Raw genomic sequence first — 14,697 nt, forward strand, 5'->3', positions numbered from 1 at the left:
ATCTGAAAACTGGCAACAGACCACCTTTAGAGACAGTACAGGAGGTGTGCTACAACCCTGTGCTCAAGCTGTATGAACGCAGAGTCCGTGCGGCGTGCCTGACAAGCGTTGTAAATGCTGCATCATTTCCACCAGGCGTCAAGACTGATATCCACGCTGCACAAGAATGCCCACAGTAGCCTTCTCAAGTTGGAACATGTGAGCAAGGATCAAATATATTTCCTGTAATATAGGTTCTTCCTATCGCCATGAAGTTCTGCCATAACAATATAGAAGCAAGCCGTCTTCCAATCATCTCCATCAGATTTATTTGATCACATATCACACTCACAAACAATGCGTTTCTGCTTCGTCTTTGCCATTGTTGCTGCTTTGGCAGCATCAATATCTGCCAGTCCCGTTGACAGCCGCACTGACACCGACAGCAGCAGTCATAATTGTCCCAAATATTGTCACTGGTCAAACTGCTGCGCTGGTCAGACATGCGTGGCGGAACCCACCTTTGAGAGTGACAATATCGAAATAGGTGTGAGTGGTTTGCGTCCTGGATTTAACCACACGACTCACCAGAGTGGTAGGTGACCTATACATGTAAATCTGTGTGAGTGGCATGTTGTGAAAGTGAACTACAGTGAGTCGTGTTTCTGGTTTCGCATTGGTGCAGGATGGTTGATGGCACGACGCGTGGCTTACTAGTGGTTTCTTGCCGAGTTGATCAATCTGCTTGCTTCTGGACAAATTTCACTGCCGCTCGAGTATTGGAGATCTTGGAATGGAGGAAATCTCAAATACTTGAATACATAGTATGTGACCGAAAAACTTGCAACAGAGTTTTGTAGTCTCGTTGTAAGCTTGAACATGGAAGCCTTTGATGACATTGCAACTCTTCCTCCCATCATAGGCGCTGCTTACTGGGCCTTGTGGGTGCATTTTTGGTCTGGACCGAGCCGCTGGGGTTTATCACAACCCCATTAGATAGTGGATCGTTGCCTAATTGCAAAAGCTCAAGATCCAGCAATAGCACTTGTGACCATGACTGCGCCATAGGATTAGTACGCCTCGAATGGAGAGGACTCAAAGTTGGACTGTGGACTGCTTTGTGTTATTCTGGAGCGGATATGTAAATTGTCGGGGTTGGGGTTGACTGCGAATTTTTTGAGCTTGTTGGTGTATGAGCAGGAGCAGGATAGTGCTGGGGATGAAAAGCAAGTTTTTGATCTGTGAGTCGTCGAATTGTCTGCGGTGGTTGACCTAGTTGACACGATGGGTTGAAAGATATCTGACAGGCTCAGGCCACGTCGCCTATAAAAGCCCGGCATGGTACATATGTTTTCATCGATCCATGCGCGCATATCATGATACAAGGCAGTGTTTGCTGGATTGCATCTGCATCCCGGATCTCGAAGCAGGGACGTGTCTGGATTTAGGATGATGTTTCACTTGATAGAGTATGCGGAGGGATTGAACCTCCTGGAGCGTGCATCGTTGCACCCATACTGAAGCAGCTAACAGACCAGGCGTGTAATATCATTGCATGGTCGGAGGTACATATGAAACTACATTGCATACTGAAGTCTATTCTAGGATGGTCTATTTTGTGCAAAAGGCGTAACAGCAATTTCACGTCCCAATATCATCTCCGTCCTCGTGAAAGAACGGAATCGTTCCTTTGCGATTGCATTCGCATATGTGGGCACGCTTGTGAAGCAGAGCGCGGAGGCGTTCCTTTCTTCTGAGCGTTTCTTCGCTGCGCGGATCCTGCAATGAACGATGATAGAGACAGTATGTGAGGGGGTTAAGAAATTGTATTGTGGGCACTGTGAATTGGCAGTATGAGACGGAGAGGTATTTGAGGAGTTAGGGCGTTTGGATGGGTGTTTGTGCCTGTCTTTGATTGATGTATGCACTGCTAGATGTTTTTTTTTCGATTGGTAAATGATTGGACGATCTGAATATGCGGCGTTCTGGGACTTTGTGGTTCATATGAGTTCGACAGTCGGAGTACGATTAATAGATAAGTACGTACTGTAACCATTTGACTCGGTTAACCCCTGATCAAGTTCGTGAGGACCGGAGTGCACAACTTGTTGAGTGAACGGGTTTCCAAGGGAAAGGAATTGCATCTGGAACCGAGACCATTATAGTAGTGCATTCCATTTGGACTTGAAGTATGACATGACATTCCAATGGTGATTAACGAGTGGAGTAGGTTCTGTTGGGTGGAACTCTCGACCTTTCCTACAATATGCATCTCCGTCACTCAGGCTCTGTTTATTTCTATAGTTTGTTCGTCTGCCGACCATCAACTTATTCTACTAGCTAGTAGGTTTTGCCTAGATTCTTGCTGGCATGTGAGCAAAATGTTTGAGTCCTGCCCACAACACGATTTTCAGCATGTGAATGTGAGCCGTCTTCAGCGCCTCCCCCCCTCAGAAATATTCTCACTGATAAATCTCGTGTAACCTCGCACACATAATGTGCTATGCCTGTCAGTGCATACAGTGATCTCGAACAAGACTCTTACCGTATCGGAGGCGATAAGGGGGTTTGGTAATTAGTACTAGTACTAGTAGTCACGTCGCGAACTAAGTTACAGTTGGACCGTCCGTATAACCGTGCGTGAACTAAGTTCACAAGATCTTAGGAACACACGAGGAAGGATATTTTCCATAAGATAAGTTCTTCTCCCATCATCATGGAGGTCTGCCAGCACATAAAAGCAAGCCGTCTGCCTACCATCCCCTTCAGATTTATTTGATCACATATTGCATCATCACAAAGGATGTGTTTCTCCTTCGTCCTCGCCGTTGTTGCTGCTGTGATGGCGTCAATATATGCCAGTCCCGTTGACAGCCGCAGTGACGCTGAGAGCAGTGGTCCTTATTGTCCCAGTTATTGCACGTGGTTAACCTGCTGCCTTGGCTTCAAATGCGAGTGGGTAGCCATCTTTAATGACCAGGTTGAAGAGGTCAGAGTGAGTATGAGTAGTTTGCATCCTGGATTTAACCACATGACTCACTGGCATGGTAGAAGGTGCAGGTATGTTTACCTGACAAGCACAGCGAACTACAGTGAGTCGCGTTTCTGGTTTCGCATTGGTGCAGCATGGTTGATGGCATGACGCGTGACTTACTAGTGGTTTCTTGCCGAGTTGATCAATCTGCTTGCTTCTGAACAAATTTCGCTGCCGCTTGAGCAATAGAAATCTTGGAATAGAGAAAATTTCAAATACTTGGATACATAGCTCAAGATCCAGAAATAGCATTTGTGACTTGTGGGAGTAGGTCATGACTCGGGAAGTCGATGCGAGTTATATCCCAGGCTCCTTCCCAGCTGCTGGTTCGAGTGTAGAGGGGCGGACTGCGAGTAAGTCTATGCGCTACATGGCGACGTGCCACTTCAGAGGATAGTGTCATTGGCAAACGAGAGGCAATGGACAAATGGTCTAAGGTGTGTACTACGAGAGGCCGTTTCTATGGATCGACGGCGTTTCTGACGAGGCAAGTTGCCTGTATGTGTTGAGTATTTGGGCGCCAGCCCGAAGGGCTGATCCGGCCCGAAACACGGGTTTGAACCTATGTATCAAGGTGAGCTGTGTTCCCGAATTTCAGGAGTGCAGCGACGCATGCAGCGCAGCTTGATTCCTTTTTGACAGGAGATGTGCTACTCACCACTTAAATACGTTTATCGAACAGGTGGCATTGTGTACCTGGTGAACGGTTCAAGACTTGGCGAGGCTTGTATGTATGGCGCTAGGCATCAGGAAAACCTTCCCACGTAAACTTAGAGCTAGTTAGCTACATTTTCGATAATTGTCACAATTAACACTAAGTTGTCCTAATTGTATAGATTAGAAGGCTAGCCAGGGCTGCACTACCTCATTTCAATTAGTGGAAAATAACAAAAGCCTATCGCTAGCTTGGACATGGCTGGTGAAGCCTTTTGCAATACTTTTAGACTGTGCTAGACAACACGAGAGACTTTTCACCCTTGACAAGTACAGGAAAAAATTAATCATTATTAACATTGGGTATCAATGCAGTAACATAATTACTAGAAACAGCCTCAAATACTAACTACAAAGGAAGCAAAAATGCGAAAATTAAGAGAGGAGGGAAGAGGGCTATAAGTGGGAGTCAGAGAGGAAAGATAGGAAAATAAAAGAGGGACTTACCAAATAGCCAAAAATGCGAAAATTGGAGGAGACTCTAGGAGGAAGAATCAGAGAAGAAAAAACCAGAAAGAAAGACTCACCAGATAGCCAAAAATGCGAAAATTGAAGAGGATGAGCCTATAGCAGGAGCAGGAGACTCACTAAAAAGGGCCAAAAAGCGAAAATATAATCAGTGAAGACAGAGACAAAGACAAAGACAAAGAAAGAAAGACTCATGGTTGAAGTTGGACGCATTTTTGCTTATCTAAGCAGTGCCACTTCAATTTCCCATGGTTCAACATTGCTTATATCATCAAAATTGCGAAAATTCTTACAAGTCCATTTGCCAGTAACACAACATTAGTTACACTTCTATTGACTCAAGTATTAGTTTAGTATGTATATAGCATTATAATAGAATATAATAGATGATTGATTGGATATATATTTGGTCCAGTGGCTCAACAGATTCAAGGGATATAGCAATTTTGGTGTTTTTGAAGTATTTAACAAAGATGACCCATTTCCCACCAATTGACCTGACTGCATCGATCGCGAAGCCTGTAGTTTTATTCCCACATTTCAACCTGCCTCTTGTTGGCACGCGAAAGTGTTTGTACTGGCACAGATCTGGGTTTTACCCTGCGTGGTTCGCGTGCATTTCAAGTCACATATTATGGTGGGCCAAATGCACTATAATTAAATCACGTGCACACACAATTTTCACGCATGCGCACGCAGAAAAAAAATGCACGCAGACACTTCAATGTTTTTCGTGTAACGCAGCAATGTATAATAGTTTGATGTAGAGTCAAATATAAAATAAGTGCTTGGGTAAAAACGGTCTAGAGGATTAGGTATCAAGTCCAATTAGCTGCAGTAGTATAAAGGAAAAAATGTTCAATGTTCAATATCATCATTTCCTATCCCAGGGATTGGCCTTTGGTTTGACGAGCATCCTGAATGCCGATCGAGATGATGTGAGTCGGGGGACGTTGCCCAGTGCCTGCAGATTCCGTGGACGGCCGGAACCAAGATCCCCAGGCCCATGTGCTGCATGAGTCGAAAAAACTGAGACGGAAGCACTGGCAGTACTCATAGTTGTCGAGGTACTGCCGGACTCAGATGCGGAGGGTACTAGCATATATTCCCTGGGAGTACCAAAGCCAATAGTATGATCAGTGTAGTAATCATCGTAGTATTCATCCGCTGGTGTGACACTGGCAGGCAGTGTGCTTGATTCTGAGTCATCCAGTGGCATGTTCAAAGTTGGTTTGTCTTCAGCTGGTGGGATCAAACCAACGTCTCCCAATGTCCCAGGCTCTGATTCCAGTTGTGTCACATCAATTTGTGCCACACTGCTCCTCTTGTCGCCATCCGAATTCTTCAAAGTGGACATTGCTGCAGGAACGTCTAACATGACAGGTGCCACTGAGGTTTGCGTTAATTTAACACTGCGGAAAAAATAATGGACAAGACTTACATTCTATACCTGTGTCTGCCAGTGTAGTATTTCCCAAATCTGATGCTTCTAATTCCATCTGACGGTCAGAGATGACTTCAAAATAGGTAGTAAGAATGCAAAATAATAAACGGAGAACTTGTCACATACCTTGGCGGCACTTTCTTTGTGGCCTTTTTGTCCTTTCATGCTCATAGCTATGATCTTCCACCAGTACAACATCGGAATCCGGGTTGGAATCAAGGAAAGTCGCAAACAGCTTGGTACCACTGGATCGAGTTCGTTTTTTAAGATTAGGAGAGGGTGCGAAACCTTTTCCCTTTGGGAGCACCGGCGCCTCATTCTCGGACTCATCCATATCATCGCTTCCAACTGTGTCTATGTCCTCCGCCTCTACAACTTCGCTCATTGAATCATTGAAAGAATCTGGGTCCACTTTGAGCATTGTACCTGGACAATGGTTTACACATATACAACATGCCTGGGTAATTTTCCATCAGGACTCACCAAAATAAATGAACTGATCAGTCCACTTTCGTCTGGCAGGATGGCGAGTCCTTAAAATGTCACTGCCTGTGAGTCCCTCCTGACTGCTCTTGACCATATTCTTGCCACTTTTGACAATCAAATACCAGTGAAACCCATCAAGAGCAGCATTGATATACTAGAGGGTCTTACTACCTTGATGACATCTTTACTACCACTGGAGTGCACCCCAACCTTCGCTGTGCAATTTGTTGCAGCAGACAGGGCTAGGTCTTGCTTTCGGAACCCTACATTTGTCTCTCGACAGGCAATGTCTTCTAACACACCTGTTTTTGACAACAGGTGAGAATATTTGGACATAATTGAACCAAAGCTAGAAGATGTTGGTGGCTGTTGTGGAATGACTTCCTGTGGATGTGATGTGTCATAATGGCCACAGTTTACACATATTGCAGGCTCATTGTCCTTTTGATCCTTCCTAAGCTTAGGGCAGAGGCATGGACACTGGGAACCATCATTGGTTTTGCCTCAGCATGTTTGTCCGTCAGCCGGAAGCATAGTGCTAGTGATGGTAAGTGATGAGGTGGTGGTTTTGTGTCGGATGAAATTGATTTTTAACTATTCCCTCAGCCACTTTATTTGGTACGTATTTTCAAAGATATTCAATAACTATCATAATTCTAGCAAGTAATGTAATATTGAAAGACCTTGTGCCCAAACGAGAGCCCATGACATCCATATTTTGGGTGGGAGGCCCATTGATAAAGTCTTTGTCTTTCAAAAGCCAACTGATATATCCTCGTGAGTTTCATAAGTATCAATAGCCCACTCCGATGCAGCAAAAAATGTGTTATCAGACCTCAAACCCGCAGACTGCACATCAGCAAGGGCTTGGCGAAATATGGCCTCCACTTCAGGAGAGGGGAATGGATTTGAATGATCAGGGACCGGGACTGGCTGGTCATGAAGGTTTGATTGCACGTCAGCAGCAATCTCTTCTCATAAGGGAGTCCAAGAATTGTCAGTGTCTTCTTCCGAGTCATTGATGTGAGACAGTGGTGGACCACCAGTACCGTAGTATTGGGTAAGTATATCAGGGTGTACATCGTGAAGAGGATCAGTGATATAAACACCATTCTCAACTTCAGAGAGAAAATGCATGTCCTGTGAGGTAAGCGATGGAGAGTTAATAGACAAAAATAAATAAAAGATTCCTCTACTTACTAGCAGAGATTGGTGGTTTGTTGTTGGACCAGAGATCGGATGATGATTCCATTCCTCCATAAATATTTTGCAATCTACATTGATCAGATCAAGGAAAAGAAATTGCAGGAGCCACAAGTGGTGGGGATTCTTGCAATTTAGGCCATGAAGACATTCAAGGCGTGTGAAGAATGCCTTCCATCGTCGGGCAAATTGATGGCCAACCTCCACCCAAAGGCATTCAATTCGGGTGTTATGTGTTGAGCTATCCAAATCATAAGTATCATGTCCAACTCCCACTGCTAGCTTACTAGTATCACTCACGATCCCCATAAAAACGAGCCTCTGTTTGGACCACAGTGCATCACCATCCAAACAGACACCTCGATGTTTTCACCCCCTCGATCCCCTCTCATCCGAAGAGGGACTCCGTATATTTCTATTGTTTGGAGAAAGATGGTGAGGACTGTTGAAGCACAGTTGTTGTTACTTGCTCGAAGAGCTACAATCTAAATTTGAGATCAGCAAATTTATTAAATTGTTGAAAAAGTAACTTTCTGTTCGACAGTAACCGTCAATAAGCCCATGGATGACAATTCCCCAGAGGATAAGCTTGTGATGCCCATCCAAATGCCAGAGGTGGTTGGACCGTGGCACGGCATATTTCCATCGTGCAATCACTTTTCGCCGCCGCAACATCTGACCAATAATGTTGACTCTATGCATAGAGCTTCTCATTCGATGCCGCAGAACACGAACACTATGGGCTCTTAGAAAGCCAACTAGGTAATGAAGGCCAGAATCTGGTTTATGAATCTTGAAGATCTTAACAAGGATATCAAGATCAGCATTGGAGATTGCTGAGAATTGCTGATACACATTATGCTTTTTGAGATAGCACCGAAGAGTATTCCGATGCATGCCCAAAGCAGCCGCCAAGCGTTTGAAGGTAATTTTTCAATGAGGAGAGAGAGCATCTTCAAGCCAGTGACTGTCAATAACTTTGCAAGGACGTCCACGTGTCCGGTGAGGTGGTATCTCTGTACTGACAGGATTGACCTTTGCATATCTAGAATTTGTGCTAGACGAAAAGTCATTAGATTGCTTTCATGTGACATTGTACTGGGAAGACCATTACTGACATATCTCCAGCAGTATCTGATGCCTGCCTCAGCCCAACTACTGTCATAGCCAGCGCCCGAGCACATTCATCTGTCCATATAGCATCCTGAATTTCCAAGTCCAATGCTTCGAGCACAGGGAGTGAATCATTCAAAATCTTCTCGGCTATGGTCTGTAGTTGGAGTGGGTCATGGTCCTCCTGTTGAAGAATTTGGGTAGCATAATTGTAAGTATCAGAAACTATTCCATGTGATTTTCTGATGTCATGAGACCAGTGTCCTTGTGCAGGTAGTTCCAGGAATTGTAGAGGACGGCCTTCAAGTTCTGACATGATGCTATTTGCCCAAGAGAATTTCTGAGTCCGAGTCAATTTACTATGACATGTAAATGGTCAGTGGCATTTCAACCATGTGCCCATTTTCATGTTCCTGAAACTGTTAATCATAAAAGAAAGGGAGACCTGTGTGGGAACCTAAGCCACCCGCACATGGATGCCATGTTTCGTCGCATGGTGTCCATGTGGACGCCATGTTTTTTTCGTTTACCTCACTTAAACCTCGATTTGGAAATTTCGTGTGGTTCTGTCAAGCGGAGTTTCAATTTCCGAAAACCGTCGTCTGTTACTATATACCATCCGAATTTGGTCATATGTAGATTTCGCTTGATTTGGCAATCTCACGTGGTTTTTTTTTTCTGCACAGACTGCACCAGACACGACGTGACACAACACTGCTCTGTTATTCCAGCAGCTCCCAATATACCTGCCGTCACCTCTGATCACCTAGTATCACCTCTCACCATCATCTGTTTTCTGTTAAATCCTGCAGCCTCTCAGTGCCCTCAACACTCAACCAATGGCCATTTCCAGCACTTCCCCAGCACCTAACAATGGTTTGGACGCGTTTTTGGACGCATCACGTGACGCAGAGCTCCCTGTCACACCGGGTCACATCACCATGTGAGTTCTTTGGCATCTGTTATTTGTCTGATCACACAATTTACAGCAACTATTCTCAGTGCTTCCTCAGCACCTGATGCTGGCTCTGGTGCATTTTTGGCCACATCATGTGACACTCCGGGCCATGTCCCCAGGTGAGTTGTTCTCTCTCCATGTCTGTCTGATTGTGTATTTATGGTAGCTGCAAGGCAGGAGCCCAGACCTATTGTCGACTGGAATGCCAGGCTTCTGCAGGGCTTTGATGCAAGTTTTGCTGCCCACCTGCAGTGACATCATCGCCTGCCTGTCAACATGCTGGCCGCACCTCCCACCTCCACAACTCCTTCAGTACCCCCTCCTTCTGAGTTGTTGGCGCCTGCTGTGACTGACTGGTCTGCTGAACTCCATCGCCACTGGTCCGAGAGCCACATGATGCGTCTTGAACAGAGACGACTCAACGACCCATATGCTGAGGTCACCACTTGGCGAGAGAATCACAATGCCATGGATCAGAAAATCCATGACCTCCGACGATCTAACATGAAGTTGGCAAAGGACATCATGTGGTGGGAAGAGCAACATGAGCAAGACCTCAAGGATGGTGATAGGGATGTGGATACCTTCTGCTCTCAGTTGGAGGAGGCACTTAAGCATCAAAAGCATTGCAAGGTGGTGGATGCTTGGCGAAAGCACATCTTTCAGCAGATGAAGGGAAAAAGTTGGGTGGAGCGTCAGCATTTGAATGAGCTGTGCAAAGAGGGACCTCCACCTGGCTGGGAGCCTTCTGAATAGTTTTTTTGTGTTAAAGTTGTTCCTCTAATATGACTTGATTTCTGATTGGATGGGAGTGATGTATCAAATGGGTGATGTGACATCATCAGCAAAACACTAAATTTAGCACAGTTACTGTGGCGGCTTACAGCATATTACAGCATATTACAGCAGGTGCAGACTTCTGTAGCAATGTGTAGCAATCAACAACGGTATATATAAAATTTCTACAGTGTGACATAGCACCACACATCGCGCTACAGCGAGCGACTTGAGAAGTTGGTACCAGCTCTTGGTTGTGACACGTGACCTTCGAGTCTAAGTTTAAACTTGAAGGAAGAGCAACTTTTAAAGCTGGCATTTACAAACATTGATTCAAAGTATGTACAATACTAGTAGTAGATGGGACATGGAATAGGAACAGTATAGATCTGGCTACTAGTACTAGTATTAAGCAGGCTTCACAACTTGAAGCCCAAAGAATCGGACACCACATCATAATCGAGTGTTTGACTCGGAGTCACACTCGGAGATCCTGTGGATAAAAGTGTCAGTAGTAGAAGTGGTCGAACGAATTGAACAGAGTACAATTACCTGCCAGTGGTGGTGAGCGAGCTAAATCTACTTCCGGGCTGAGCGTATCACTATCAATGTGACTAGTAGATCTGCGACGGCGTTTTCGAGGTTTACTAGTAGCAAAGTCCTCCAACAATGTGATTCCACTTTTGCGGACCGAATGGTGAACATAACCAATGTCGATATCAGCATCCTCCAATTTCCTCTCAGCTTCTGTGGCCTCGAACTCGTAGAGTTTCCCAAGTGCAACATTCTGCTTGAGAACGGAGTCTGTGAGTGTCTTCTCTGCCAGGCAAACATCTCGCTGTGCTCGGGTCACATTCAAAACAAGCTGGGCCTTGAATTCCTTGCTAGCCTGGGTGTCATTGGAGTTAGTAGATTCCTGGGCAACATTATCATTTCAATCCTGAGCATGTATGGGTACCGTTGAACTTACATTATCGCTGTCTTCGCAGTCAGAGCCTGGCTCCGTTGTTATCGGGAATATAGGTGATGGGAGTTTTTTGTCCATGTTCAACCTACTAGTAGCAGAACGCACAACAATTGGCATGGTCAAGTGATGCAATAATGCAGGGGATCGGTTGCACAGAGCACCAATAGCCCTGGGAGTTCCAACGCGCTTCCAGTTACTAGTAGGGTGCGAGATGCTTTGCATAGTAGTAGTAGACGTATGTTGAGCCTGAGCCTGATAGATGGACAAGGACGGGGTGTGGTGAATAGTCAATGGGTACAATTGAATGGATGACGTGCTGTTCACGACTTGTCCATCTGTGCTCATGTTGGAGACCTTAGGGGGAGGTCCTGGTACCAGCGCAAGCATTCTGTGAATTGCTTCAAGTTGTGCTGGATGGGTCTGGGATTCATCATGATGCGAGTGTCTTCAATCGAGTGAAATCCCTCTAAGAGACGAGGCTGTCACAAGTTGGGCACTGGAGGACATTCAAGACTCTTTCAAGTTGTGTTGTTAACAAATTTTTGCGAGTCACGCCAACTCAGTGGTTAAACGTGATGTGACAAATTAGGCATACATAATAGTATGCAAATATCATGGTACATTCAGCGAGAAACAATCATAGTACTACACGTGTGGTATCTAGATGAGTAGTAGTATGTTTCATGTGGTCCTAGAAGTACAAGAACAAATGCAACATGGATGACAACAACGGGGAGCATGAGATCAACAAGATTGCGAATTCAAACTTGAAGAGCAGCACAACAGAACAAGCAAAGATGGAACTAAGTACTTGTACCGATCATGTAAATTGTCAGTGTTGGAGGAAACCAAGTCTAACGACAGACACTCACCTCAACAATTGACACGGCAAGAGCCTACTGACGACCCTTCCCCTTCCCCTTCCCATTTGCCCTCCGACTCGGAGTCTTCTTTGGTTTCGCCTTAGACTCTTCACAGCTTCCCTCAGGCTGGATCTTTGACTTCTTTGCTGAGCGCTCTGGCTGCACATCAAGCGATAACCCAGCACAGGACGAGACCATCGCATCGGATGAGGAAGTCATTGCACCAGATGAGGAAGTCATCGGAATTGACAAGAATGAAGTACTTGTCGGTTGGGTGCTGGAGTCTGAGGATTTAACCTCAACGTGCGTCGTCTTTCGCTTGTCGTATTTGTGGTTGCACCAATCCAAGTAGCGGCAGTAAGCTGTGAGGTATATCGCGGAAGAGATAGAGTTGAGAGCTGCCATCCAAACAGGCTCGAAAACGGGATGGGAATCACGCGCGCTTTGAATTGCAGCCTCCTCAAGCACCATACCCTCCATCAACAATATGATATACCTCTTCAAATTCTCAGCAGCGTCACTCAACATCCGTTCAACGTCATCCATCTGCAACGTAGGGTAAAGGGTCTGCAGGGGGCGAGTTGAGATCAGAAAGTAGTACTACTAATAAGATGAATATACATGCACCCCCTCTGCAAATGTAGCAGCATTCTTGTTGTTAAAATCAAAGCGACCGTCTGTGCCACGCTTATACACGATGTACCGGACCTTGGAGATATTGATCCAGATATGAGACTTGAGCTCCACCGGTCCAAACCTCAAGCTCTTCTTGATGCAGGGAGGGATGAACTCCTCATAATCCAATGCAGGAGCTGAGCGAAGTTGTTGGGCAGTGATGTTGTCTTCTTTAGGCTGTTGCCATTTGGCTCGCTCTTTGAAGGATATGATGAGAGCATAATTGATGTCTCGATGACCTTCACATGTGATGCTGAGCTTGCGCACCATGCAGTTCATATCCGAGGAAAGCCCGCATTCTCCAACCCATTTGGAAACCGGCTTTGCTACCGCCATCTCATCTGACTCCATATCCTCCGGTGGTTGTGCTGTGATGGTAAGGTGTAGGTCTGGAATGTTTGTGGAGTCCTTGTTTTGGATATGGTGATTGAGGTGCATAGTGATGTCAATCAGGAGTTTGTCATAAGGGATGGCTTCCGTGAACTTGTTGACAGCCTTCGCAAGGTGTGCAGCTGGTTGTTCGTGGATGGGAAGTGGGGGCATGATATGTAGATCTTGAGTATCCGCAAAGTAGACGAATCTGTAGTAAGAGATGGGATGTGGTCAGTGTATTATTACGACTCAATTACTACTCTGAGGTTCACTTTGCTCTGACTTTGAAATCTTGCTCTTCCGACGTAAATGCTACCACTGCTGCGTATTCTGCAGGCGTAATATTGGCAATGACCTCAGATCATGGTAAAGATTAATCTACGACAAGTAATAATCAGCCTACAATTGTATTGGCTTGAGGATGTTGAAGGGCTTCAAGGACGACTGCACAGTGGTCTTTGTGATGATGAATGGTTAGGAAGAAGATTGGTAGGTGATAAGCGATCTGAGAAATACTAACCTAAGCTTAAAGAATCTTGATTATCTGAGTCTGTAAATTGAATGTGGAGTCTTGTCTGTATTGCTGTCTTGAGGTCTTCAAGAACTTGCTTGTCATAAAGTTCTGTGTCTGTTGGAACATGATGGTGCAAGGAACATGGGGGTTTTTCGACTTGTTCTTGTTGTACTACACATGGAGGAGAAGGGATCAAGTTGTGTGATGGTGATTTTGGGGAGCCAAGACTTGGAACTCTTTGAGAACTTAGAATACATAACTGGAAGAGCCATGATTGTGCTGGTGACAGGCATTGAGAGAGAGGTATGATGACAACAACCAGTGGCCTGCCAATCAGGGCCTGCCCCACTGACATTTGGATTTAGTCAGCTGAAAGCCATGTGCCGAGGTAGCGCTGTACATCGCTACACAGCGGATCCTTGCGGGATAGTGTACATTTCATGATGCTACAGTAACATATAGTGATATATAGTGCCATACACCGAGTAAATAGAGCTCTTGAACCATTGATATATTACTTTAACACAATTGAAAAAACTAGTACTAGTACTACTACGGCTTGGAGTTTGAGATAGCATAGTAAGAAGTCCTTGTCAATGTATTTGTTCAAGAAGAACGTCTGAGCAAAATGAGCACTATTTTCCGCTGTTAGACGTGAATTGGCAACACGGCCAAAGCGGGGGATAATGTGAGCCAGAGAACGAAGTTGATCTAGTGGGAGGATGTCACCAAAAGGAGTCCCTGCTGATCGCATTGCACGCTTTAAAACATGCATTTGCGTTGTGTGTTCTAGTAATTTGCCATGTCCGCTGAGGCACGACATCCAACCGTTGAACATACGTAAGGAAATGCGCAGCCCAAGAGGCACTACTACTAGTTCCCCGTGGAGGAAGTGGTTGCATGATAAGGTGCACCTCAACAACAGCATGGCCTGCAAGTTGCTCAGACGTCAATTTGGACATAATATACAAATGAACATTTGAAAAACGTACCTTTAAGCCCACTAGTGGGCCATTGTTCACGTCTGGTGTCATCAACGGTGAAAATAGCAGCATCGTAGTGGCCATGCTTCCAAGTTGCGCTCAGGGGAGATGCATTGACCGTGAGAGCAGGAGGAATGATCGACAGGG

At 45.3% G+C, this 14,697-nt stretch overlaps 8 protein-coding genes across 8 annotated transcripts; 2 read left to right on the forward strand and 6 right to left on the reverse strand.

Moving 5' to 3' along the window:
* Positions 1-2,707: 2,707 nt before the first annotated feature.
* Positions 2,708-3,197, forward strand: EDB91DRAFT_1171178 (uncharacterized protein). Its single transcript, XM_041320205.1, has 3 exons — positions 2,708-2,954; positions 3,018-3,066; positions 3,134-3,197. Exons 1-3 carry the CDS (start codon positions 2,783-2,785, stop codon positions 3,153-3,155), a joined length of 243 nt encoding a protein of 80 aa, XP_041170430.1. The 5' UTR covers positions 2,708-2,782; the 3' UTR covers positions 3,156-3,197.
* Positions 3,198-5,069: 1,872 nt separating this feature from the next.
* Positions 5,070-6,219, reverse strand: EDB91DRAFT_1087515 (uncharacterized protein; the record flags this gene model as incomplete). Its single annotated transcript, XM_041316228.1, has 4 exons — positions 5,070-5,584; positions 5,637-5,711; positions 5,766-6,065; positions 6,123-6,219. 4 exons carry the CDS (start codon positions 6,217-6,219, stop codon positions 5,070-5,072), a joined length of 987 nt encoding a protein of 328 aa, XP_041170431.1.
* An 881-nt stretch (positions 6,220-7,100) lies between these two features.
* On the reverse strand, positions 7,101-7,675 carry EDB91DRAFT_1062891 (uncharacterized protein; the record flags this gene model as incomplete). Its single annotated transcript, XM_041314568.1, has 2 exons — positions 7,101-7,569; positions 7,629-7,675. 2 exons carry the CDS (start codon positions 7,673-7,675, stop codon positions 7,101-7,103), a joined length of 516 nt encoding a protein of 171 aa, XP_041170432.1.
* A 199-nt stretch (positions 7,676-7,874) lies between these two features.
* On the reverse strand, positions 7,875-8,045 carry EDB91DRAFT_1031170 (uncharacterized protein; the record flags this gene model as incomplete). The annotated part of the gene is made up of 1 exon (XM_041312722.1): positions 7,875-8,045. A coding segment is annotated over one exon (171 nt), but the record flags the coding sequence as incomplete, so codon positions are not given.
* Positions 8,046-8,054: 9 nt separating this feature from the next.
* Positions 8,055-8,243, reverse strand: EDB91DRAFT_1011646 (uncharacterized protein; the record flags this gene model as incomplete). Its single annotated transcript, XM_041312426.1, has 1 exon — positions 8,055-8,243. A coding segment is annotated over one exon (189 nt), but the record flags the coding sequence as incomplete, so codon positions are not given.
* A 1,037-nt stretch (positions 8,244-9,280) lies between these two features.
* On the forward strand, positions 9,281-10,155 carry EDB91DRAFT_1087517 (uncharacterized protein; the record flags this gene model as incomplete). The annotated part of the gene is made up of 4 exons (XM_041316229.1): positions 9,281-9,384; positions 9,444-9,518; positions 9,573-9,631; positions 9,713-10,155. The coding sequence occupies 4 exons, from the start codon at positions 9,281-9,283 to the stop codon at positions 10,153-10,155; spliced, it is 681 nt and encodes a 226-aa protein (XP_041170435.1).
* A 440-nt stretch (positions 10,156-10,595) lies between these two features.
* Positions 10,596-11,530, reverse strand: EDB91DRAFT_1255301 (uncharacterized protein; the record flags this gene model as incomplete). Its single annotated transcript, XM_041323956.1, has 3 exons — positions 10,596-10,669; positions 10,729-11,092; positions 11,147-11,530. 3 exons carry the CDS (start codon positions 11,528-11,530, stop codon positions 10,596-10,598), a joined length of 822 nt encoding a protein of 273 aa, XP_041170436.1.
* Positions 11,531-12,318: 788 nt separating this feature from the next.
* On the reverse strand, positions 12,319-13,411 carry EDB91DRAFT_1013780 (uncharacterized protein; the record flags this gene model as incomplete). The annotated part of the gene is made up of 3 exons (XM_041312463.1): positions 12,319-12,573; positions 12,634-13,261; positions 13,326-13,411. Coding segments are annotated over 3 exons (969 nt in total), but the record flags the coding sequence as incomplete, so codon positions are not given.
* Between the last annotated feature and the right edge of the window lie 1,286 nt (positions 13,412-14,697).

Source organism: Suillus paluster (assembly GCF_016628075.1).
Source record: "Suillus paluster strain FC165 chromosome Unknown EDB91scaffold_133, whole genome shotgun sequence".
Taxonomy (NCBI): Eukaryota; Fungi; Basidiomycota; class Agaricomycetes; order Boletales; family Suillaceae; genus Suillus; species Suillus paluster.

What these genes read in the sequence shown, in the direction of transcription:
- EDB91DRAFT_1171178 (XM_041320205.1), top strand. Translation starts at nt 2,783, where the DNA reads ATGTGTTTCTCCTTCGTCCTCGCCGTTGTTGCTGCTGTGATGGCGTCA. An exon ending in GTGGGTAGCCATCTTTAATG is followed by an intron (nt 2,955 to 3,017) that starts ACCAGGTTGAAG and finishes ACCACATGACTC; the next exon opens with ACTGGCATGGTAGAAGGTGC. An exon ending in TACCTGACAAGCACAGCGAA is followed by an intron (nt 3,067 to 3,133) that starts CTACAGTGAGTC and finishes CGCGTGACTTAC; the next exon opens with TAGTGGTTTCTTGCCGAGTT.